At 37.0% G+C, this 26850-nt stretch overlaps 2 protein-coding genes across 3 annotated transcripts in view; both read left to right on the top strand.

Annotated features, from left to right (window-relative positions):
• The window catches only part of pcsk1 (proprotein convertase subtilisin/kexin type 1), a 43326-nt gene extending 17308 nt beyond the window's left edge, over nucleotides 1-26018 (top strand). The window contains exons 6-14 of one of the 2 annotated variants that reach the window (XM_017352740.4): nucleotides 6560-6648; nucleotides 6949-7121; nucleotides 10741-10953; nucleotides 11475-11575; nucleotides 14246-14479; nucleotides 16247-16404; nucleotides 19052-19185; nucleotides 19278-19439; nucleotides 19769-26018. In XM_017352740.4, the coding sequence (XP_017208229.1) occupies nucleotides 6560-6648; nucleotides 6949-7121; nucleotides 10741-10953; nucleotides 11475-11575; nucleotides 14246-14479; nucleotides 16247-16404; nucleotides 19052-19185; nucleotides 19278-19439; nucleotides 19769-20140 (1636 nt within the window). In that variant the 3' untranslated portion in view covers nucleotides 20141-26018. 2 annotated transcript variants of the gene reach the window in all.
• Nucleotides 1-26850, top strand: part of gtf3c5 (general transcription factor IIIC, polypeptide 5) — a 678526-nt gene that overhangs the window by 336323 nt on the left and 315353 nt on the right. The gene's annotated exons all lie outside the window — the stretch shown is intronic.

Raw genomic sequence — 26850 nt, forward strand, 5'->3', positions numbered from 1 at the left:
GATGTGAAGGGAGAACTGAGAGTGTCAGTAGATCTGATCTGAGAAGGTCTGTTGTCCATCAGGGAATGAGTGTAATCTCGTCCAGCGGTATACGCATCACTTGTGCAGTCTTACATAAGAGGATCAGAACACAGACACACACATATTTGAGCACCAAGTTTTGTCCAAAATACATGTTTTACTTGGATTTTAATTTTATCTAACCAAAGTAATTTAATTAATTAGTCATGGTCTGTAAAACAACATTTTACCTTTGAGTAAATGTATTTTTTTCCTTGGGCAGAATAAATATTTGATTAATATACATTAAAGTGGGCGGCATGGTGGCTCAGTGGTTAGCACTGTCGCCTCACATTAAGAAGGTTGCTGGTACAAGTCACAGCTGGGCCAGTTGGCATTTCTGTGTGGAGTTTGCATGTTCTCCCTCTGTTTGCATGGGTTTCCTTCAGGTGCTTTGGTTCCCCCTACAGTCCAAAGACATGCATATAGGTGAATTGAACAAACTAAATTGACCTTAGCGTATGATTGTGTATGTGAATGTGAGAATGTATGGGTGTTTTCAAGTACTGGGTTTCGACTGGAAGGGCAAACACTGTGTAAAACATCTGCCAGAAAAGTTGGTGGTTCATTCCGCTGTGGCGACCCCTGATAAATAAGGGATTCAACTGGAGGAAAATGAATGAATGAATATATTAAAGTACATTATTTATTTTCTGCCTAGTCAAAACTATGCTTTGAGGGTAATTTATAAATTTAGCTGGAACAAATTACAGTAATGGTTTAAGCTGGTCTAAAGCAAGATTATGCTTTGATCTAAGGTTAAAACAAGGTCGTTTTCTTCTTTGTACTAAAATTAAATTATATATTTAGTGTCACTTAAACAATATTTTTAGCTTTTGTGTGGATGTTTTCTTGATCACAATAAATAGTTTTGATTTAAATTAAATGACATTTTATAGTTTGAACCAAAGGTAAATAATACTTTGAAACAATTAATTTACTGTATGTTTTTATTAGTTCAAAATATACATTTTATGTACATTACACCATATTGTAATGTGAAGTAAGATGTTGACAAGGGAGTGCGAATCCAAATGCAGGTTTATTGAGAATGGTCAGGCAAAGCAATGGTCACGATCAGGAGCAAACAGATGTATGCAGGCAAATCCAGAGTCGTAGTCAAATACATAGGTAGGGCCAGACAGAATCTGAGGAAATTTTTTGCTATTTCTGCGCAGGATTTATGCAGAATTATTTTAGGAGTATAATAACTAACCTTAATATATGAAGTAAAAAGTAATACCTTTTTAATTTTTATTTAATGTTTACAATGCAAATCCAATTAGATCCAGGAACAAGTGCGTGTGAGCGGTGCATGACTGGATTTTGTAGTTCTTTTGCTGGCAGATTTGTGAGACTCCAGCGATATGTATGGGCTAGATCGTTGGTGACTGTGATATACAGTTGAAGTCAGAATTATTAGACCACCTGAATTATTAGACCCTCTGTTTATTTATATATATATATATATATATATATATATATATATATATATATATATATATATATATATATATATATATATATATATATTTTACAATTCACAAAAGTTCCATTTTATTCCATTTTTTTTCTTTGTTTTTCATTCATTCATCCATTCATTTTCCTTTGGCTTAGTCCCTTTATTCATCAGGGGTTGCCACAGCGGAATGAACCGACAACTTATCCAGCATATGTTTTACACAACAGATGCCCTTCCAGCTGCAATCCAGCACTGAGAGACATCCATAGACACTCATTCACACACATACACTACGGCCTATTTAGTTTATTCAATTCACCTATAGCACATGTCTTTGAACTGTGGGGTAGCACACTTAGGAAACCCAGCCGGGACTCGAACCAGCAACCTTCTTGCTGTGGGGCAACAATACAAACCACTGAGCCACCGTGTTGCGAACTTATTTTTTAGAGATTTTTTTATTATATCACAAAACCTATAAAACAATGCAGAATATTAACTTATATAATATTTATAATATTATATATATATATATATATATATATATATATATATATATATATATATATATATATATATATATATATATATATATATTTCCGTATGTACCTTCCCACCCCGACATTTGTTAAACCAAAATAATATTTTAAAATAATTTATAATACAATCCTATATATATATAAAAAAACATTTAAATTGGCATGTTATTTCATTTACAGCTATTAAAAAGATCACTTGAATATTTTCTGGATTTATGATTCATAGGTATGTGAAAATTAAATTTCCTGATGATTTAAAAAAATTTAAACTAAAAATCATAATGTAGAGCTTTTGTTTGCATTAAATATCTAAAAAGGGTGCCATGTTTCAAACATGTTTATGCTTTTAACATGGTACTTCTGTGTTAACTTCAGTCAGTTTGAAAAAAAATCTGACTAATAGTAATATTTGATAGATATTAATAAATATTTGGAAGAAATGTTATCAGACCTTTAATGCACACTGCATATTGTTGTTTGTCAGTGTCTCCGATCCAATTAGTGCCATTGGAAAATCTCTAACTTTTATAATTTTACATTTGAATACAGGATTGGGCAGTATGATTAATTGCGTTCATTTCTTGATCAACTCATTAAATTCGCATTCGTGAAATTGAAGCTCTCCAACAACAACACAAAAAATGCACATAAAAACAGAAACACTCATTATTCCTTCTCCATGTGGTCGCGTGTCTGTGAATGACTCATACTGTACACACACAAACAAACACTCATAATTATTCGCGCACACACTCTTCAATAGACACGCATGATCGCTCATCCTCTCACCCGCCCATGTCAACATAGTCTTTTGTCAGCCGGGCTCAAGGTGCTTTGCCATAATTGTCTGTATGGTGTATCATGCACCAATAACTCACTGATGGCTTCAGATGACGGTTATTATGAAGGAGGAAAACAAATAATCATTAACGATCTTTAAGATCAAGCAAAACTGCAATCGTTTCAAAAAAATGACTCCTTGCTTGCTAATTCAACAGTGAATCCATTGCTAGTTTATTATGTGACATCAGACATTAAGTCTAATTTTCCTCTGTAATTTGTGCAATGATTAGTTGTGACTGCTATGAGAAGGATTTTTTTTGAATAACGACACAGAGTGACACAGTGGCTCAGTGGTTAGCACTATCACCTCACACCAAGAAGGTCGTTGGTTCGAGTCCTGGCTGGGCCAGCTGGCATTTCTGTGTGTTTGCTTGTTTTCCCCTTGTTCGCGTGGGTTTGCTCCAGGTGCTTTGGTTTCCCCCACAGTCCAAAGACATGCGCTATAGGTGAATTGGAGAAACTAAATTGGCCGTAGTGTTTGAGTATGAGTGTGTATGGTTGTTTTCCAATACTAGATTGTGGCTGGAAGGGCATCCACTGCATAAAACATATGCCGTAATATTTGGCGGTTCACGAAATCAGTGACCAAATTATACAACTAGCATCTACTCAAAATACACTAACACCCATTAATCAACCACCCAAACACAATATTACTTATTTAAAAGTTGTCTAGCTGCTGTCTAGAACACTTAGCAACAACCAAGAACATCTTAAGAACCTCATTGCAACCATTATTGGCAGTCACCCAAACTATTTTATCAATCCCAACCTTCTTGAGTTCACCAATCCACCTAGCAACTCTATAGAACACCTAGAAACACCCAAGAACATCCCAACAACCACCACCTATCAACCACATATTACAAACCTTAGCAACCATCCAAAATACCTTAACAACCCCCTTGAACACACTAACAGTGACTTAGCAACCATTAAGGACACCCTAGCAACCATCCTAAGCACAATCACAAAATCAGGGACCAAATTATAGATCAGGATCTACTCAAAATACACTAACACCCATTAATCAACGACCCAAACACAATATTACTTATTTAAAAGTCGTCTAGCTGCTGTCTAGAACACTTAGCAACAACCAAGAACATCTTAAGAACCTCATTGCAACCATTATTGGCAGTCACCCAAACTATTTTATCAATCCCAACCTTCTTGAGTTCACCAATCCACCTAGCAACTCTATAGAACACCTAGAAACACCCAAGAACATCCCAACAACCACCACCTATCAACCACATGCTACAAACCTTAGCAACCATCCAAAATACCTTAACAACCCCCTGGAACACACTAACAGTGACTTAGCAACCATTAAGGACACCCTAGCAACCATCCTAAGCACAATCACAAAATCAGGGACCAAATTATAGATCAGGATCTACTCAAAATACACTAACACCCATTAATCAACGACCCAAACACAATATTACTTATTTAAAAGTCGTCTAGCTGCTGTCTAAAACACTTAGCAACAACCAAGAACATCTTAAGAACCTCATAGCAGCCATTATTGGCAGTCACCCAAACTATTGTATCAATCCCAACCTTCTTGAGTTCTTCAATCCACCTAGCAACTCTATAGAACACCTAGAAACACCCAAGAACATCCCAACAAGGCAACAACCACCTATCAACCACATGCTACAAACCTTAGCAACCATCCAAAATGCCTTGACAACCACCTGGAACACACTAGCAGTTACTTAGCAACAATTAAGGACACCTTAGCAACCATCCTAAGCACAATCACAAAATCAGGGACCAAATTATAGATCAGGATCTACTCAAAATACACTAACACCCATTAATCAACCACCCAAACACAATATTACTTATTTAAAAGTCATCTAGCTGCTGTCTAAAACACATAGCAACAACCAAGAACATTTTAACAACCCTATAGCAACCATTATAAGCAGTTACCCAAACTATTTATTCAATCCCAACCTAGTTGAGTTCACCAATCCACCAAGCACTCACTTAGCAACTGTATAGAGCACCTAGAAACACTCAAGAACATCCCAACAACCACCTAGCAACCATCAATATCACCCTTGAAACAACAGAACTTGGATCCATGTAGTAATCACACTAGCAATGACTTTGTAACCATTAATGACCTTAGTATTTGACCTTACCATTAATGACCAATCCCAACCTTCTTGAGTTCACCAATCAACCAATTATCCTCCTAGCAACTTTGTAGAACACCCAGAAACAACCAAGAACATCTTAACAACTGTCTAGCAACATCAGTAGCACCCTATAGACCAGGGGTGCCAAACCTTTTCTTATGAAGGGCTAAAAGTGAAGAGAGAGATTTATGAGAAAAGAGAAGATTTATTCAGCACATTTCTAAAGAAAATGGTTTTAATAACTCATTTCTAATAACTGATTTATTTCATCTTTTTCATAATGACAGTAAATAAAATTTGACTAGATATTTTTCGAAACACTTCTATACAGCTTAAAGTGACATTTAAAGGCTTAACTTAGATAATTAGGTTAACTAGGCAGATTAGGATAATTAGGCAAGTTATTGTATAACGATGGTTTGTTCTGTAGACTATCAGATAAATATATAGCTTAAAGGGGCTAATAATTTTGACCTTAAAATGGTTCATAAAACAATTAAAACTGCTTTTATTCTAGCCAAAATTAATCAAATAAGACATTTTCTAGAAGAAAAAATATTATCAGAGATACTGTGAAAATTTCCTTGCTCTGTTAAACATAATTTGGGAAATAATAAAAAAAAGAAAAAAAATTAAAAGGGGGGCTAATAATTCTGAATTCAACTGTAATTCAATTTATAACACAATGGAGTCAAATGCTGAATACACTAGCCAAGCTGCCTTTGCCTTGATTTGCTCACTGAGGACTGAATTGTGGTCTTAAAAAAAAGGATTCATTTACAACATTTAATTGAAATATTTGCTTTTTTTGTAGCTTAACAGTAAAATAAACCAGAAAAAGGTTACGATAATTTAGAAATGACAATGTGTATTAAAGGATTAACCCAAACTCTTCCCAAAATTCCCCCTCTCTTCTCAGATAGGATGATGGGCCGAATCAAAGCTTACCATGGGCCAACTTTGGCCACCTAGTTTGGGGATCTTAGCTATAGACACAACAGAATCTACTGTGCAACTGTGTAGTAATTGATTGGTAACAGATTTAACAGAGTAACATATTGGATTGTGTTCCTACAGTTTATTTTAGTTATACAGTATATGTATGAATAGTGTATTAGAGTTAATTTGATGATTATTGTTATGGATTATTATTTATTGTTATGAATTGTTACTTATAATTGATGTAGAACAGAAAAGGGGTCACTTTAAATAAGCATGTGCCTTTCTCTTAAGGACATCTATAAATTAAAATAGTTTTGTATGTTGTTGTATTATTTTGCTTTGTTTATTAGTTTTATTGTAGTTTTTTTGTTTAAATGATTAAAATATAGTCTAAAAGTCAACAAGTAATTCCCACAAAGACAATCCTTTGGCTATATTTGGCTATTGAAAATCTGTGTCGCTCTTCATATTTAGGTATAATGAGTTTTAAGCATGCCAGTTGTATTAAATTCGAATGGAACCGAATTGTAACCATATTGTCTGGTGTTTGTCCTCAGGCATGGTACCAGATGTGCTGGAGAGATTGCCATGCAAGCAGACAACAACAAATGTGGCGTTGGAGTGGCCTACAACTCGAAAGTGGGAGGTTTGTTTCATTAAGCTGTCTTTTTTGTATCTGTCATTCTCTGCTTTTGCTGGTCAGGTGTGTGTACCCTGCAGCGAGGAGATGACAGCATAATTATATAAGAGCAATGACCTGTACAACGAGTCATACACGTACATAACCCACCTGTCCATGTCCATTTGGACATAAAAGCTTTAGTAAGTCATAACCTAATAAAGCAGCACAGATTACACGATGCATTTAACAGCACCATTCAATCACTTGTACACTCTTTCTCTCGACATCTCAGTGAAGGTCAGCTATTGTGCTTCTCATCTGTAGGGATACGAATGCTGGATGGAATCGTGACTGATGCCATTGAAGCCAGTTCCATTGGTTATAACCCTGACCATGTGGACATCTACAGTGCTAGCTGGGGTCCTAATGATGATGGGAAGACTGTGGAGGGGCCTGGACGCCTTGCCCAGAAAGCTTTTGAGTACGGTATTCAGAAGGTGAGAATCCACAGGAAAACACTAACAACCACAAAGCACCACATACATTTACACTACATTATCTACCATCACAACACTATGTTATCCATCCAGAACACACCCAAGACCATTTGGAACAACATAACAACCACTTAACAACTAGCCAGAACATGCCAACCCTGCTAAAAAATCCAATCTAAACCAGCCTAGGCTGGTTGGCTGGTTTTAGCTGGTTGACCAGGCTGGTTTTAGAGGGGTTTTGGCCACTTCCAGCCTGGTTTCCAGCCATCTCCAGCCTGGTCTTAGCTGGTCAGGCTGGGAGATGACCAGCTAAAACCAGCTTGACCAGCCTAGCCAAGCTGGGAGTCCAGCCAAAACAGCTAAAACCAGCCTGACCAGCTAAGACCAGGCTGGAAATTGCTGGAAACAAGTCAGAAAATGTCCAAAACCCCTCTAAAACCAGGCTGGTCATCCAGCTAAAACCAGCCAACCAGCTGGTTTAAGCTGGATTTTTTCAGCAGGGAACAACTATCAACTAACCTAGCAACTAGTAGCATTACTCTAGTAACTATCCAGAACACACCCAAAACAATTTAGAACAACATAGCAACCACTTAACAACTGGCTAGAACATGCCAACAACTATAAACTACTAACAACACTCTAACAACAATCCAGATCACCATAACAACCAGAGCACACTGCCAACCATTTAGCAAACATCATAGCAACCAGTTTACAACCACCCAGAATGCACTAGTAGCCATCCAACACATGCTAGCATCTACCAAAAACACTTTCAATCATCTAGAACAGTGGTCACCAAACTTGTTCCTGGAGGGCCGGTGTCCTGCAGATTTTAGCTCCAGCCCTAATCAAACACACCTGAACAAGCTAATCAAGGTCTTACTAGGTATGCTTAAAACATCCAGGCAGGTTTGTTGAGGCAAGATGGAGCTAAACCCTGCAGGGACACCGGCCCTCCAGGACCAGGATTGGTGACCCCTGATCTAGAACATAGCAGAAACTTCGAAACCACCTTATCAACAACACACTAGAAACCATTCATAATACCCTAACAACCAGAGCACAGTGCTGACCATTTAGCAGTCATCTAGAACATCATAGCAACCACTTTACAGCCACCCCTAATACACTAGCAGTCATCCAACACACGGTAGCATCTACCAAAAACACACATTCAGTCATGTAGCAACCATCCAGAACACACTAGAAACCGTCTAAACCACCTCAGCAATGACCACAAACACACTAGCGACCATCAAGTATACCCTAACAACAAGAGAACACTGCCAACCACTTAACAATCATCTAGATTCCAGAAAAACCTAACAATTACTTTACAACCACATAGAACTTACTACCAACTATTCAAGCAACCATCAAGAACAACCAAAACACTAATTTTAGTTAGTTCCATTCATTCATTTTCCAACTTAGTCCCTTTATTTATCAGGGGTCCCCACAGTGGAATGAACCGTCAACTTATGACGCCCAATTTTATTTTAGTTAGCGAAAATTTTTTGTTGACCAACAGTTTTCGTTGTAGTTTTAGATTTTGTTTACTAAAATATCCTTGATCAAAACCACCATAGAAATCACTAAAAACAAACTATCAACCATCTAGAATACCCTAACAACCAAAAATCTAGCAAAGATATACAACTCCCTAACAAATCCCTTTAATCACCCAGAAAGCACAAGTAACCAGTTACCATCCAGACATCTAGAATATACTAGAAACTCTTCAAACACACTAGCAACCATCCAGAACACCATAACAACCAGAGCACACTGCCAACCACTTAGCAATCATCTAGAACATCAAAGCCAAAACTTTACAACCACCCAGAACGCACTAGACTAGTAGCCATCCAACCAAGGGTTTGCGAACTGAAGAGGGGGAAGTCTGTACCACAGGGCTATTCAATTGGTGGAGAAAATGTGACCAAGACATCAAAAACAACCGCTGTAGTTGTGAAGTGACGTGCGTCTGTTCAATAGAGCACAAGCAGCAGTTGAAGGCTGCGCAAAGTGTGAGTCACTTGACAACAAGCGAGTGGCTTGAGCAGCTGAAAACATTTGGATACGTTTGTAGAAAAGAAATGTTCAATGCACTGATATCGTTAATAGGGATGCAACTATTAGCCGATTCCACTATTAACCACGCTTTAATTAATTACGAATTAAATGAAATTCATTAGAAAGGTTTCTCGACGCCGCGATTCTGTTTCACGCAACACAACTGCTGCAACTAAACAAAGTTATGCCAGTACGCACACACGTTGGATTAACTATAACAGCAGGCCGCTCTTCTTATTTGCGCTTTTGCGTTTTTTCCGCACGCAAGTTATTATTTCTAATGGAGAAGTGCGCATGTTGGGAGCGGTGTGCCTGTGACTTGCAAGTGGGGCGACGCACTCGCGCACTCCAGGTAGACACAGTAGAAATGATCTCACCTAGTATCGGTGAGTTGTGCGTGGCTTTCAGTGCAATGTAAACGAAAGATACGTTAGACGAATTATTTAACATGATTATGTATGTACGAACGCAGATGATAACAACAGTTTATTTAAATTCTTTGCTAATATGTTGCTTAAATTAACATTAGACAAATACAATTTTTTATTTATTTTTATTTTATGTATTTATTCATTGTTCTGTCATTTATTTTCATTGTAAAATTATCACTCATGTTTAAATCAAAAACTGTTTTTAAGTCAAAAAAGAGAAATTGACTATTGTTTGTTTTTATTAATATTTTGTGCTGTATTTGATTACTGAGTGGCGATAAATAACACTAAAATATGAGCAGTTTTTATGTGATTTTCTAAACTAGGAGTGTTTAGAATTTAATAAATGCCTAATAATGGTGATAACCGTGAAACCATGATTATTCATCAGACTAATCGTACAACCAAAATCTATAATTGTTGCATCCCTTATTGTTACGCAGTAAACAATATCATATGAATGTGTTTAAATGTAGAAGAAGCCTACTTCAGCAATGCACTGCTTTTGTTGTACTTTGAAATACAGCATTTGAATATGTTTGCAAAATAAAAGCCTATTGTACAATGCAGTGATGGTATGTAGTTTAAAATTACAACATATTAACGTTTTAATGTAGAAAAAGCCAACGTTGGTGTCTTAAGGAGCAAAATACAGCATATGGGCTCTTAAACTGCTGTTGTGTCATCACTTATATTGCAAGTCATGGGGGTGAAATTCCGGGAGATAGAACAAATTGGCAGATGGGTCTGAAATAGGGGAGACTCCCCTTTTGTGTTGGCAGGTATGGCTACCCTCTCAGAAAAAAATAGTATGTTGTACCAAAGAAGGTACAGACACTTGTCACTGGGGCAGTACCTTTTCATGGAACAGAATTGTACTGTAAGACAAAGAATCAAATTTGTACCATTGCAGTTTGTACCCTCAAGGACATGATTTGTACGGGGAGAACACACAAGTAACCAGCAACCTTCGAGAATGCCCTAATGACCAGAACACTCTAGTGACCATCCAGCAAGGATTCAACAACCACATAGCAAATGCAATGTTTTACTTTAACACAAACCCATTATAACCTAATAAGCTGTAAAAAATGGTTTTGTTCCAGGGGCGTGGTGGTAAAGGCTCCATTTTTGTGTGGGCGTCTGGTAACGGGGGTCGACAGGGCGATAACTGTGACTGTGATGGATACACAGACAGTCTGTACACCATCTCCATCAGCAGCGCATCCCAGCAGGGTTTGTCCCCGTGGTACGCTGAGAAATGCTCCTCCACGCTGGCCACGGCCTACAGCAGCGGAGACTACACCGACCAGAGAATAGTGAGTCTGCAGTTAGATGTTTTTCCTGTTATTATTGCATTGCTTATGGCAGGGGTGTCCAAACTCGGTCCTGGAGGGCCGGTGTCCTGCATATTTTGTTCCCACCCCAATTAAACACACCTATACCAGCTAATCAAGCTCTTTCTAGGTATACTAAAAACTTCCAGGCAGGCGTGTTGGAGGAATTTGGAGCTAAACTATGCAGGCCCTTCAGGACCAAGTTTGGACACCCCTGGCTTATGGTCTGGAATGACCAAATTATAGTTGAAATCAGAATTATTAGCCCTCCTGAATTATTTGCCCCCTGTACATTTTCCCCCCAGTTTCTGTTTTATGAAAAGATTTTTTTCAACACATTTCTAAACATAAACTAAATTCTAATAACTGATTTCTTTTATCCTTGCCATGATGACTGTAAATAATATTTTACTAGATAGCATAGATTTTACTGCTGTTTTTGTTTGTCCTCCGTTTGGGTTTTGTTGTGCTAGCATGTCATCTTTTATCTATTTGTCTTGCAGACTAGTGCTGATTTGCACAATGAATGCACAGAGACACACACTGGCACATCTGCATCTGCCCCACTGGCTGCTGGGATATTTGCACTGGCTTTGGAGCAAAAGTATGTCAAACATTTAGCATTTTGCACGTTATGTTAGAATTTTAGTACATCAGTTTGTATTGTAAACTTTATTAAAGGGCTCATGTAATGCCATTTTTGTACAACGTAAAACAATCATTGGTGTCTTTGGTTTTTTAGCTCGAAATACTTTATTTATTATACCCTGCTGAAAATGTCAATTTTAGGGTCAAAATATTGACTGGTTAAACTGTTTGGTACATTTGAGCTGTTTTGCATATGTGCCTTTTATTATTACTGGTATTGAACTGGTAAAAATTCCAGTAGATCAACAGTTTCAGAAATACTCAATCAACAATCATGCCACTAAATTGAATCAATAAGTTTCAGCAGATCTTCTTGCCCACATGCCTAAATGCAGTTGGTGCCACGTGATTGGCTAATTAGATACAGTTGAAACCAGAAGTTTACATACACTCTAAAAAAAGGAGCATAACCATTTTTGAAAAATGTCTGATAGTAAATCATACTGAACATACTGTATACTATTTTAGGTCGGTTAGGATTACCTAAATGATTTACATTTGCTAAATGCCAGAATAATGAGAGATTTTTTTTTTTGAGAATTATTTAATTAACTTCTAGACAGTTAAAAGTTTACAAACATTTCCTTCTTATTTTTTTAGCTTTGCTTTTAAACTGTATAACTTTGGTCAAATGTTTTGGGTATCCTTCCACAAGCTTCTCACAATAGTTTGAAGGAATTTTGGCCCATTCCTCCTGACAGAATTGGTGTAACTGAGTCAGATTTGTAGGCTGTCTTGCTCGCACAAGCTTTTTCAACTCTGCCCACAAATTTACTATAGGATTGAGGTCAGGGCTTTGTGATGGCCACTCCAAAACATTCATTCTGTTGTCCTTAAAACACATTTGAACTAATTTGTTAGCATGCTTAAGGTCATGGTCTGTTTGGAAGACGCATTTGTGGCCAAGTTTTTCCAATTTCCTGGCTGATGTCTTGAGATGTTGCTTCAGTATTTCTACATAATATTCTTTCTTCGTGATGCCATCTTTGCTGTCAAGTGGACCAGTCCCTCCTGCAGCAGAACAGCCCCACAACATGATGCTGCCGCCCCCCTACTTCACAGTTGGTGGGATGGTGTTCCTAGGCTTATAGGCTTTTCCTTTTGTCCTCCAAATGTAACACTGGTCATTATGGCCAACAGTTCAATCTTAGTACCATCAGACCAGAGGACATGTCTCCAAAAATTAGTCTTTATCCCAGTGTAATTTAGCAAATTGTAATCTGACTTTTTTGTTGATTTTGGCTTGTTGATTTTCCCATGTTGTCACACAAGGAAGCAGCGTGTTTGAGGTTTCCTTTAAATACTATTCTACAGTTGTGCCTCCAACTAACTCAAATGTTGTCAATTAGCCAATCAGAAACTTCCAAAACCTTGACACCATCATCTGAGCTTTTTAACAGAGGAAATGTTTAGTCACATTAACATCTGACTTTTTTTTTAAATAGTTATGTGCCTTTATATACAGTGTATGTAAACTGGTTTCAACTGTATTTGCATTACCAAGCATAAAATAAAGTAAATTTCATTTAAATGAAGGTGGTCAGAAGGTGTTGCTAGAAGTTGAATCAGCTGACGTTAAGTTCATTAGTTTAAGTTAAAAGTGTGTGATCCAATTAGATGGACATTTTATATGTAATCAAATACCTGCTTATTATTTTGAGTGTACATTTCAGTACAAATCTAGATGCACTAAAAAAAGACTTACTGCTTTTTCAAACTACTTAAATGAGCTGAATCTTCTTGCATTTTTTTGGGGGGGCACAACTGAACTGTTTTACGTTCAATCCACTTAAATTTGTAAAAACAATTGAGTTAACTTAATCGATCTGCATTGGGACAACATGGAGTTGCAACATAGGCTCAATCTGAAAATGTAGCCCTATATATGTTTCTGGAGATCGCAAATTATGTAGCCAGAGCTACATATGGCTGCATTTTTGTCTTTGAAATGAATGCTACAGGGCGATATGACACTGTTCCTTTTCTCACTTACAAGTTAACTGCTTAACTCCGAATGGTCGGCTTTTGCACTGTTACCAGTTTGTCTAGTTACAGTAGCTCACCGTTTACGTCAGCATACTTGAGACGCAGAGGAGTTGACCATGACGACAGGGTTCGGTGAATGCCGGTTCCAAAAACTGGGTAGAACAAAAACACAGGCCAATAAAATAAACAAGTAAATAACAGGGTGTGAATGTGGTAAAATATGAAAACATGGTAAAAATCAGGCTAGGGCTTTTCGTTTTTTGGATTTTTTTTTTAACTGTCAGTTGGGTTTAGGGAAGTGGATGGGTGGGTCAATCTATGCTTTTGAAAACACTATTGACTGGGTTTAGGGAAGGAGGAGGTGGGTCAGTCGATCGCTCAGTCAGTCAGTCGACAGCGGCACATGAGAAGAGCAGACGTAAATGGCACTCGCAAGATAAATTTGAGATTTTAAAAAGCATACACAGTGTCCTCTGTTGGATTTGCGAAAACAAAAACTGCAAAAAAAACGACCTCCTGGGATGTATTTTGCGATCTCTAGAAATGTATATAGTGGTACGTTTTCAGAAAGAGCCTGAATTGAGGAATTGTGTGGAACCCAGAATTTTTTTATAGTGTGTTTTTTTTCTCTCCACACTAGTCCCGATCTGACATGGCGGGACCTTCAGCACTTGGTGGTTTGGACGTCTGAGTTTGACCCTCTCGCCAATAACCCCGGCTGGAAAAGGAACGGAGCTGGACTGATGGTCAACAGTCGTTTTGGGTTTGGTCTCCTGAATGCCAAAGCCCTGGTGGACCTGGCCGATCCTAAAGTCTGGAAACACGTTCCCGAGAAGAAACAGTGCATCGTCAGAGATGAGACGTTTCAACCAAGGTAGAGTTTGCTTCTAGATATTAAAAAAGCACCAATTCTTTTTGCTTGCAGTTGAGACAAAAGCAGAGTTTTGACAAAGCCACCCTGATCTCCTGCCATCTGCTGCCATGCTATTCATTAATAGCCCCATAATTTCAGCAGAGCCAGTATGTGTGCGTGTGCATTTACGCCCATCTGTTTCTTCTTTACAACTGCTTTTGTGATTCAAACGGAAGGATTTAATAGGACGCTATATTTGGGGAATTAACAACTGGAATCTGGTTTTGACTCATGCATTGTTTTTCCTCTTACATTTACGTCATGAAATTCTGGATATTGTGAGGCTTAGCTGGAATAAAAGTGCACCTGAACAGATGTTTCATTTTCCTGGAACTGCATTTCTTGATGCTAATGCAAATGTCGGGACACGCTATAATTGTGTTTATTGCATGCCACGCAATAACATAAAGTGCAAGCTGCCATTGGCAAATTCTCAGTGGAATCTTTTTTTTTTATTTTTGGGCATGTGATGTAGCCTAGATAAAGCATTATGGAATGAGAAAGTGGGACACACTATAAGTTGTGCTATACTTTATGTCTAACCATCCATCCATTCATCCATCCATAAGGTCATGTTTTAGCATGTGTGCATTATCACCATGGCTCTTGTTTGATGCAAAGTCCGTGGCTTTCTAGATAATCTGTTGGGATTACAGTTCATATCACTCATGCATATCTGTCCAGGGAACAGTAGAGAGAAAAAAAATCCCCTCATAATTGTTCAAACTCATTCATAGATCATGATGATGATGTTATCATATTTTAATGTATTTATTTTTTTCTGTATTTCATTAAACTTTTTAGATATAGAGCTTTTTAGATTTAGATTTTAACAGGTTTGGGAATATTGTTTAAAAAAATTAAAGAGATATTGCATGCATGGTGGCTTAGTGGTTAGCACTGTGGCCTCACAGCAAGAAGGTTACTGGTTCGAGTCTTGACTTGGCATTTCTGTGGGTTTCCTCCGGGTGCTCTGGTTTCCCCACAGTCCAAAGACATGCACTGTAGGTTAATTTGATTAACTAAATTGTCTGTAGTGTATGTGTGTGTGTGTGTGTGAATGTGAGAGTGTATGAGCGGCTGAAAGGGCATCCACTACCTCAGAGGTTCTCAAAGTGGGGATTGGGACCCCCCGAGGGGTCGCAGGACAATGAAGGGGGGTCGTCTGGTGATTTTCAAAAATCAATTAATTTTTATTAAACTTTAAGACTTACTGTATTTTATCAATAACCTACTGATGAGAAAAAATAGTCGTTTATAGTTACTATAAACTATATAGTTACTATAGGAGCTTATAGTTACTAGTACTATTGGATTGCGACTTCTCGGGTAATTACATTATACTAAAGACACAGCAATACTGTCAGATGCAGCAGATTTTGTAACACCAGGTTAAACTTTCTAGTCCATTTACAGCACTGACATACATAAAAAAAACAACAAAGAATAGACTCGGGTCTATTGGTGTGTGTGCGTCATTGCACACAAGGTTTCTGTATTTATAACCACCACCTCAGAGAAAATTGGGGGTCACGAGTCACTGGCATTGCCATTTTGGGGGTCGCGGGCTGAAAAGTTTGGGAACCCCTGCACTACCTAAAACATATGGCGGAATAATTGGTGGTTCATTCCGCTGCGGCGACCAATGATAATCAACTAAAGGAAAATGAATGAAGGCTGCCAGCATGTGAAATGATATTACAACCTGTGCTTTTTTTGTGTTTACAGACCATTGAAGGCTGCGGGCGAGATCTCCATTGAGATCCCTACTAAAGCCTGTGCAGGACAGGCAAATTCTGTCATGTCCTTGGAGCATGTGCAGGTGGAGGTGAGCATTGAGTATACAAGAAGAGGAGACCTCCACATCACACTCACATCTCCATCAGGTGAGACTTAAACATTCTTATAGTCATATTCACTGTTAAAAATGAAAGTTTGCTGGTTATTTACTCATCTGAGATGTAGGTCACTGTTTCTTCTGTAAAAAGTTAAATAAGCGTATTGAAGGTCAAAAAATATTCAGGCAATACATAAAATAAGGGTGTCTGTTGGGTCTTAAAAAGTCTTTCAAAGTAGTAGTATTTCAAAAAGTTTCAAAGTTTAGTATTTCAAAAACTAAATTGTAGGCTTTAACAAGTTTCAAATTCACTGAAATGGTGTTGTAGGTCTTAAATACAATGACCAACAATTAAACCTCAATAAAACCTTAAGTTTTTATATTTCAGTTGTTTTCATTGCAAAGAGACATAATTCACAACAACGTTAGACATTCATAAAGCCAATTTTTTCACATTAAATTTCTTAATCAGGGAAAAAACGTAAGCACAATTACATGATTCCTCATCAAAATACCGGGCCTTAAGAAAGGGCTCTTAAAAGGATCTTAAAACGTCTGACTTTGATGAAACCTGTGGAAACCCTGATTGAATGGCTTCTGGTGATACATAAATATGATCAGTCCGTACAATAACCTATACATTTTCATAAACAGGAAGCTTGTGCTTCCGACTGACACGATCATGCTTCGGAATATTTGCTGAGGCTTTAAATTAAAGTTAATAATTTTGTAAATGTTCAGTTTCTTTACATACTGATCCTTTTGCTTTGTAAGACCTCATTGTATTATCAGGAGCCACAGGGATTAATTATGTTTTGCCTGTATATTTTTTTGTACTATCAAAGAAGCAGCTTTTAAATCACTAAATATTAACTTCTTTAATATTTGTGACCCTTCTGAAATGTTTAAAAATTGACATTATTATCTGAAAGCTCAATAAATCTTTTTTCATTGATGTATTTGTTTGAATAGGACAATATTTGGCTGTGATACTTTTATTAGAAAACCGGGAATCTGAGGGTATAAATATTGAGAAACTCGCCTTAAGTTTTTAGCAGTGTACAATGCTAATCATATTGGGTTTTAATCAAATTTACAGTACGATATTTACTAAATACATTTCTGGAGCATGATCTTTACTTATTATTCTAATGGCTTTAAGCATAAAAGAACAATCTATCATTTTGACCCATACAATGTATTTTTGATTATTGGTAAAAATATAACTAATTGATTTTGTGGTCCAGGGTCACAATTTATTGAAGAAAAAAGTTAGATCCATCTTATATATGTTTCTTCATATATACCTCTTTACAAGGTTGACCTGGCCAAGAGGTCTGCAGCAAACAACTTTATGAAAAAAGAAAAAGAAATAAAAAGAAATAAAAAATGTATAATAATACAGTTTAGTCTTTCATCAAGTGAACTATCCCTCTAAACTTTAACAGACACTGGGCCCTATCAAACACCCGGCGCAGTGTGGTGCAAGAAGTGGCGCAATAGTCTTTTGGTAGTTTCAGCTTGGCGCAAGAGTGGTTTTGAGGCGTTGCGCTACGCTGTTTAAATAGCAAATGCATTAGCGCTCATTTGTGCGCCCATAGGCGTACTGGTCTAAAAAGGAAGGCGTTCTAAGGCGGACTGCTGGCGCATTGCTATTTTGAGAAACTATAATAGATTTTTCATTAGACCAAAACAAACCCAGTCTAAACTCCGGCGCAGAGTTGCGCCTCGCTTACACACTGCTTAATACGCACAAAAGAGCAATAGGCAAATATCTTTACATATGAAAAAATTTAAATATTAAGAATATGTATAGGATATAATAAGAATAGATATAGGATATAAATATAAAGGATTAAAATATTACAAAACATATTATTTTCTAGCCTACATAAATATGAAAAATCACTGCTTTTATGTCTTCTTCATCTCGGGAGGCTTTTTCAGTTCATTCATAACAATTTGCTTTTGTATAATGTTATTATTATTAGCAGTATTATTTAATATAATCATATTTATATTTGTTTTATTAAAAACAAGCCTAGATTTGCCCACCTGTTAGGTTTAAGACCATATGGGGCATGGCAGGTGTATTTGGAAATAACTCAGTATTTTGACCACACTTGGTCATTATTGTTGATTTATTCGTTTGCTAGAAATTAGAACTAGAAATAGAAATTTAGAAATAGTTTTGAAACGAATCTTTGCGCTTAACAAACGAAATTAATTATTTATAGGCTAATTGATGTCTGTGCGTAAAGGTTTCCCTATCCAAGAGCGAATGTGAAAGTAGATCATTTATCTCTCATTCTCATGCAGTAGATGCTCTGTTTAACAGTTTTCTGTTAAAAAACTGTTAACTGTTTACTTGTGAAATGCTCATTTTTTCCACTTAGACTTACTTTGCGTCCTGTAAATAGCGAATGCGCTCTTGGCACAACGCAGCTGGGTCTTAAAGGGAATGGGAGATGAGACTCTAATTGGTTTACTCTCAAAACACACCTATAACTCATTAAGAAAAAAAAAAACTCAACCCTTTTAGACCATGCGCCGCGGCGCAAAGCAGATTTTCCCGTCCGTAAATTAGCAAAAATGCGTTCTGACACGCCCTGAAAGCATTTGCGCCCTGCGTTTTGCACTCTGCTCATGGACCGTCAAAATAGAGCCCACTGACTGTTGTTGTTTTTTTCCGTTAGGTACCACTACAGTCCTACTGGCGGAGAGAGAGAGGGACACTTCATCTAATGGTTTCCGAAACTGGGCCTTCATGTCTGTGCACACATGGGGAGAGAATCCCACTGGCACTTGGATCCTGAAGATTACTGATACGGTAGAGACCAGCATCCCTGAACTAATATCTAACAAATATGAGCTTTCACTAATCGAAATACTTTTTCATCTCTCTCTTTCTGTTGCTCACAGTCAGGACGGATGGAGAATGAGGGTCAGATCATCAGCTGGAAGTTAATTTTGCACGGGACGTCTGAGAAGCCTGAACACATGAAGAAGGCGAGAGTATACACACCGTACAACGCCGTACAAAATGATCGCAGAGGAGTGGAGCCGATGGAAGACATGATGAAGGTCAGAACAGGAGAAATGTCAATGTGTATATACTCTCTCATTACAGCCTAATATGCGCAGCCATGGTACGGCAGAAATTTTTTTTTTTTTTTTTGAGATGCTAATGGTCTAATCCGATTCAATGATTTATGCTAAGCTAAGCAACTGTGATAGAACTAGAGATTGGCTGAAGGGATTCAAAAATGGTAAAACTCCACCGTTTACCTCTAGGGAATCAGTAAAATGGGTCTATTTTCCAAAAACTGGAGTGTTCCTTTAAAACATGTAATATGTACTGTTCCTCTTCCTCTAATCTTACATCTTTGTTTCCCTTCTCCCTCTTACAGCAGGAAGCTCCAACTCCAGCTCTCAAACCTGAGATTCCAAATCAAGCGATCCCAGACTCTCCGCCTTCCACTGCCTCCATGAGCATCCCAGAAGTAAACTCCGGCCCGTCCACTGCCAACCTGGCCCTGCTGCGTCTCCTTCAGTCAGCCTTCAACAGGCAGATGCCGGCGGCTCCCCCGAAGAGCTTCCAGCAGGAGCGCATCCCGCCACAGAAGCTGTATCAGGCCCTAGACCTGCTGAACCGCTACAGGGCCTCCCAAAACGGCCTGTTCAATGACTACAGCGACAACTTCTACAGAGCCCAGCCGTACAGACACAGAGACGACCGGCTGCTGCAGGCTCTGTTCGACATGCTCCGGGACGACCAGCAGTGAGACTTGTGCAAGTGGAGAAAGACAGGAAGAGTAGGTAAAAGAAGCTCCGCGTCCTGCTGAAAACACCAGTGCTGGTTTACTATTGCTGAAAGATTTTTACAATTCGAATGAAAATACAATGTAATTTTTATATAATTGGTGAAATATATAACATAATTATAACAATAATGACACTGTGGAGCAATGTCACTGAAATTAGTTTCAGAATAATTTATTTTGCAGCTGATGGACAATATATTGACAGCCTCATGCTGCTTTAAATAGCCCAAAACATTTCAGAGCCGCAGTTTGTGGTTATATTATACCCAACATTTAGTAAACTGTTATTTTGTGCAAACAGTCATTTATTTAGTCATTTGGATTTTACAGTATTCATACCTACGCATCCTTTAATCAAGATACTTGAGAAGCAAGATAATGTAGCTTATGTTTTATGTTTGATTTTACAATGATATTATAATTCTATGGGCGGCATGGTGCCTCAGTGGTTAGCTCTGTCGCCTCACAGCAGGAACGACTCTTATTCGAGCCCCAGCTGGGTCAGTTGGCATTTCTGTGTGGAGTTTGCATGTTCTCTCCGTGTTCGTGTGGGTTTCCTCCGGTTTCCCTCACAGTGCAAAAACATGCACTATAGGTAAATTGAATAAGCTAAATTGGCCGTGTGTGTTTCCCATGGGTGGCAGCTGGAAGGGAATCCGCTGTGTAAAACATTTGCTGGATAAGTTGGTGGTTCATTCTGCTGTGGCAACCCCCGATTAACAAGCTGAAAAGAAAATCAATGAATTATAAATCTGCATAAAAGTAAATTACATGTCTTTATTTTACCACTGGCAGAAGCAAAATTTTATTTTTGTTTATATTTTATGTTTGTGTTTATTTATATTCACACTGGCAGATTTTTATTCTTGTTTTAAGCATAAATTTGTGAGTAAATTCAGATTTTTATAATGAAACACTGTTAAAAAAAAATTTCTGTTCAAATTACAGTGTTACTGGCAATTTAGGTTGCCAGTAATACTGTAAAATTAACAAGTGCACTAAATTAATAATTATAATTGTGCTGTAGTCTTACAGCATAATTGTAATTATTAATTTACAGTGCGCTTGGCAATTTTGGTTGCCAGTATTATTGTAAATTTATAAGTACACTTGTTGTACAATCTACACCATTATTGTAGTTGAAAATTTGCAGTGCGCTTGTAAATTTAGCCAGTAATACTGTAAAAATTGCCAGAAATATTCAAATTTACAAGCGTACTGTAAATTAATAAGTTGTGCTGTAGATTTACAGCACAACTGTAACTGTTAATTTACAAGGTACTTATAAATTTACAGTAGTACTGGCAACCAAAATTTACAAGCTCACTGTAAATTTTTAATTACAATTGTGCTGTAATTATTAATTTAGTGCACTTGTAAATTTTACGGCCTTACTGGCTACCTAAATTGGCAGTAATACTGTACATTTTACAGTAATTTTTTAAAGTGTTGTGTGATAAAGTAACATATCCAGGCTCTTTAATTTACAGTTGCTTATGAGGAAAAAAATACTTTTTCTTAAAAGAAAATCTAAATCAAGCAAGTTTATACTTAAAACACACTTCAAATTTAACATCATTCATTCATTCATTCAACTTCATTCATTCATTCGTTTTTCTTCAGCTTAGTCCCTTTATTCATTAGGGGGCGCCACAGCGGAATGAACCACCTAACATCAACTTAAAATGTAAAAAAAAAATAATAAAAAAAATAATGTACATGCTGTGATAAATAGCTTTTTTTAAATGATCAAATTTATGCTTAAAATAAATAAAAAATCTGCCAACAGGCTAAGAAAAATAGACTTTACTTTGATACATTTTTTCAGACAATAAGACTCATTTGAGTTCACGTCACAAGTAAATGCATCTTCATTTATGAACGTTTAGAAATTCTTGCTGACTTCACTTTCTTAGTTGAATCAGATTGACTTTTCGAGCCGCCTCAACTTACGTCAGTCAAACTGACTAAAAATATTAAGTTAAACTCTATATAACTTTAAAAATGTAGTCAAAACCTGATTAACTTATAAAAATAAGTTAAAGCCACATCAAAAAATATGTTGTCTTGACTTTTTGTCATTACATTTTTTTACAGTGTACTATTATTGAAGGCTGCACTATTACTACAAAGGCTGTGTTGCTAGTTAAAGGGAAATAAGCCAGTTATACATCACAACATCTGAACTTCAGCAAGTAAACGAGCCAATCTGGTCTTTTCAGCAGGATGAAGGGCCAAGAAAATAAAGTAAGCTGCTGAACAGAGCAACTTGAGAGGGATGAATAAAGACAGAAAGGAGCGCTGCGTTTTGTTCTCTTCCAGGCGAGCTTGTTTTAATCTGCACATGTAGTTATCGACTATAAGCATTTTACGGCCTGTGTCTGTCAGTGTGAGTGTTCGTATATATCTGTGGTGAACAGCCAGCTCTATTTATCCCTCAGTTTTGAACCAGGTCGCTAATAGAAAAACCAATGTCAGGACCAATCATGGCGTCTCTTGCCCTTTGCCCTCTTGCTGATTTAACTCATGTTGCCTTCACTGCCACCAACTTCTGCATGCTATCAAAGCGTTTACATGTAGGGTGATACGCCAATATTCTACTATAAAGATGAAGATTGTAAATTGTGACCATGTGAGGAAACTGCAATCAAAAAAAAGTCATTGTGAAATTCAATCGGTGCACGTTCCTGGTGTTGTGCACGATTTGTGAGTGCGCGCTATTCCGATTCATTCGGTGTTCGTCTTGATATTTTAGCTAAATGTAACAACTCGCTCTCTGCATCTAAAACGACTTGCCTTTTTGACTGATGTCAGAGATTTCTCTTGCTTTTCGGTTCTTTTCTGACATGAAACAACCAATTGTCGTCATTTAGACTGATAGTTAAAATAGTTTATGTTGTTATTCTAAAGCAGGGTTTTCCAACTAGGGTTCGTAAACTAGTATACTGTGTTAAAACTGAAATGTTTTCATTTAAATTTTCTGATTCATCTACACTACCTGATACAAGTCTTGTCGTCGATCCCAGTTGTTGACTTCTAGTTGATCATTGAAAAGTGGCAGAAGGTAGATTTTTCTGATGAATCATCTGTTGAACTGCATCCCAATCATCACAAATACTGCAGAAGTCCTAATGGAACCTGCATGGACCCAAGAGTCTCATAGAAATCAGTCAAGTTTGGTGAAGGAAAAATCATGGTTTGGGATTACATTCAGTTTGGGGGCATGTGAGAGATCTGCAGAGTGGATGGCAACATTAACAACCTGAGGTATCAGGACATATGTGCTGCCCATTACATTATAAACCACAGGAGAGGGCAAATTCTTCAGCAGGATAGCGCTCCTTCTCATACTTCAGCTTCCACATTAAAAGTTCCTGAAAGCAAAGAAGGTCAAGGTGGTCCAGGATTGGCCAGCCCAGTCACCAGGCATGAACATTATTCAGCATGTCTGGGGTAAGATGAAAATGAATCCAAAGAATCTTGATGAACTCTGGGAGTCCTGCAAGAACGTTAGTCATTGCAGAGATATATGGATGCAGTCCTCCAAGCTCATGGAAGTCATACACTATATTAATCATTTTTCCACTGCACTATGACTTATTTTCAAGAATTTTATCTAAGCTAGGTTAAATGTTACTGTCCTAATTAAATAATTAAAAATCGAGGCATGATCATATTTTATTTAAGAAAAATAAGCGTAATCTAGAGGCCTTTGTCTTTCACATAAGCTTCTTCTGATACCAAATGATCAACTAGAAGACAAGTTATTATTTTCTGTTCCTAAAACGTGGATGGGCGACAAGGCTTTTGTCAGGTGGTGCATAATTTGCTTTAGAGGTAATACTGGTAATTAAAACTAATCCCATTAAATACAATTTTGTAAGCTCAGCACATTTCTGTTTTGTTTAACTTGACCTAAAACGACTAATATTAAAACATAAAATTTCTAAAACTTTATAGACCCATTTGAAAATACACAACAAATTACTAATAGTTTAAATCCTAGTTGTTACTTGGAATATAATTTATTTAAACACTTGTACAGTATATTGGTTTAATGGCTCAAATACAACTTTGCAAATGAATCTGTACTTATTCAGGTACTTCTAGTAAAAATAGTTCAATAAAATTGATGGTAACGAATTTACAGATAAACATAAGCTAGAAACCTTCAAACTCTACGGTAAACTACTGTATTTCCTTAATTTATACAGTGTTAATACGCCCTTATTTTGAAGTACTAACATCTACACATTGTACATTTGTTACATAGACAAAAGCAGCTTATCTAAACACTAAAGTAGGGCTGGGCTGATAAACAATATTATATCGAATCATGATAATAATTGATGTCAATAACAATAAGCTCTGAACTTTTTTACTCTATATTGATCTAACGCCAATCAAACAGCAGAAATGTACAACAATGGGAATCTAAAAGGTTCTTTATATTAGAGATGAACCAAATTTAAGAATTAGAGATGCCACCAAAAGAAAGTTATGCTGTTTAGTGGACCCTCTAATTTGTGGCTTCAGTCAATGTTGGGGTACTATTTTAAAACTTGGAAGCATAAACAACTGATATCGAAATATATATCGCTATTGTTCAATATGGAAAAGAAATAATCAAGATTGCATTTTTGCCATATCGCCCAGCCCTACACTAAAGTATTGGAGTAAACGTTATTGAACTTTTATTAGATCACTGATGAGGAGAAAAACAAAAAAAAAGAGCTGAAAAAAGTGCTGGGTTCTTAAGTTAACTTAGTTTTGTTTGCAAATTTAAGTGGATTAAATGTAAATGTAAAACAATAAATGTACCCCCCTCCCCCCAAAATAAATAAATAAATAAATAAATAAATAAATAAAAACTTGTTTTAAATAATTAGTTTGACTAATCAGCTAAAATCTTTTGAGTGTATAGTAATGTCAACAATAACAAAAAAAAAGTGTCATGCAGGGAATTTTGAAAATGTCCAATTACGGATATTCACCCTAAATATTAAGGACACTTACAGTTAATCAGATATCATAGTTTTACTGTAGCATTTTTACTGTTTTTACTGCTGGCTAAAAAAAAAGTTGGCAATCCCTGCTTTAGACATTAAAAAACAAACATCAGTAACACCTGGTTCTACAACTGAGTGCTTTCAGATCACCGTAATGCTCAGGATGACAGCATTTCGATATATAAACCTATCATTCAGTAAACTGTATTGTACCGAGGACATTTACCTGGGGGACACCTTAAAGCCTAAATTCCTCTGCCCTTTTTTTGCACAACGTTTACCACATACCTCTTTACCCTGCTCTACACAAAACATGCGCTTTCCGATAAGCCTTCTATATTTCAATCATGAAAAACGAGAGCTTTTCATCCCAAGCGACTATATATCGACTGATTTTGTATTTAAAACGATTCATAAAACAAAGATAAAGTTTTATTTTTCTAAGAGTTCATAGTAGTTTATGAGAGTAAACAGAGTAATATCTATATAGAACCCTAATATATTAAATCGCCATTTACCTCATAAGCCTAAATCGCAATTCCTAACTCGTCTCCTGTACGTGTTGTTGTACCTTTAACCTGAATGTCTGGTTTCCAATGAATAAACTCCAGCTGTTGTGATGTTGCTCTGAAAGGGACCGTCTGTGGTGTGCATTTGTGAAACAGGCTGTTCTATTTTCGCACAACCTACTGCTACCTAGTTTACTATGTTAATCCGAGTGCAAAACATAAATTCGAAACCCTTTGTTTTGATATAATCTGAAACTGCTGGAGGTATAGCGGCTTGTCAAAATAACAAGTGATTTAATAAATGTCTGTCATGGTTCAGCACATCCTTGGTTTTATTTTTTAGATTTAGAGAGAAGTCTTTTATGAATTGTACATTAAATATATTATATAACTGGCCTGTGTTAAGGTGATGACAATAAAGGGGACGTTTACACACAGACACACCCTGTAATTTTTCAATGTGGTCAGTGTTTATACCAATTTACGCTTCTGTCCAAAGTTGTTTACAAAATATATAATGTATCAACATTAAATGACTTTTATCGTAATAAACTGAACATTAATATTGCAAGCGAACATGCCTTTGTATAATGTGTATGTATACGCGTGTGCGGTGCTATGTGTAAGCCTCAGCCCACCAGGCACACAACATCATAATTAGGTTAGATTTAGGTCGTGACGTCAGGTGACCAAAATTCAAGTCTGGCCAGCATCTAAGGAGAACGTTATTTTGACGTTCAATAATGACATCAAATGACGTTGATATTTGGTTGATTTTAGGTTGTGTTGAAAGTTACCAAAATCTAACATCGAGGCAACATCTTAAACCAACATCATATTGGTGTCAAATACTGACATTTGTTCATCAGATACGGCAACCAAAATCCAACGTCTGATAGCTGGAACATCATTAGACGTTGATATTTCATTGGACATTGATGTCGATCTGTTGTTGGGTTCTGACGTCAACCCGATTTTCATTTCCTAACAAAATGCAACGTCCCCATGACGTTGGGGTATAACATCAATCTGACGTCATGTTGACGTCCTGTGCCTGCTGGGAGTAAACACCATTTTTCAGTTCAAGTACCGTAATAAATGCATGTTGGAGCGCAGAGACACTAACGTGTGGAGATGGAGATTAAATGCTTAA

Source organism: Danio rerio, chromosome 21 (genome assembly GCF_049306965.1).
Source record: "Danio rerio strain Tuebingen ecotype United States chromosome 21, GRCz12tu, whole genome shotgun sequence".
In the NCBI taxonomy this organism is placed as follows: domain Eukaryota; kingdom Metazoa; phylum Chordata; class Actinopteri; order Cypriniformes; family Danionidae; genus Danio; species Danio rerio.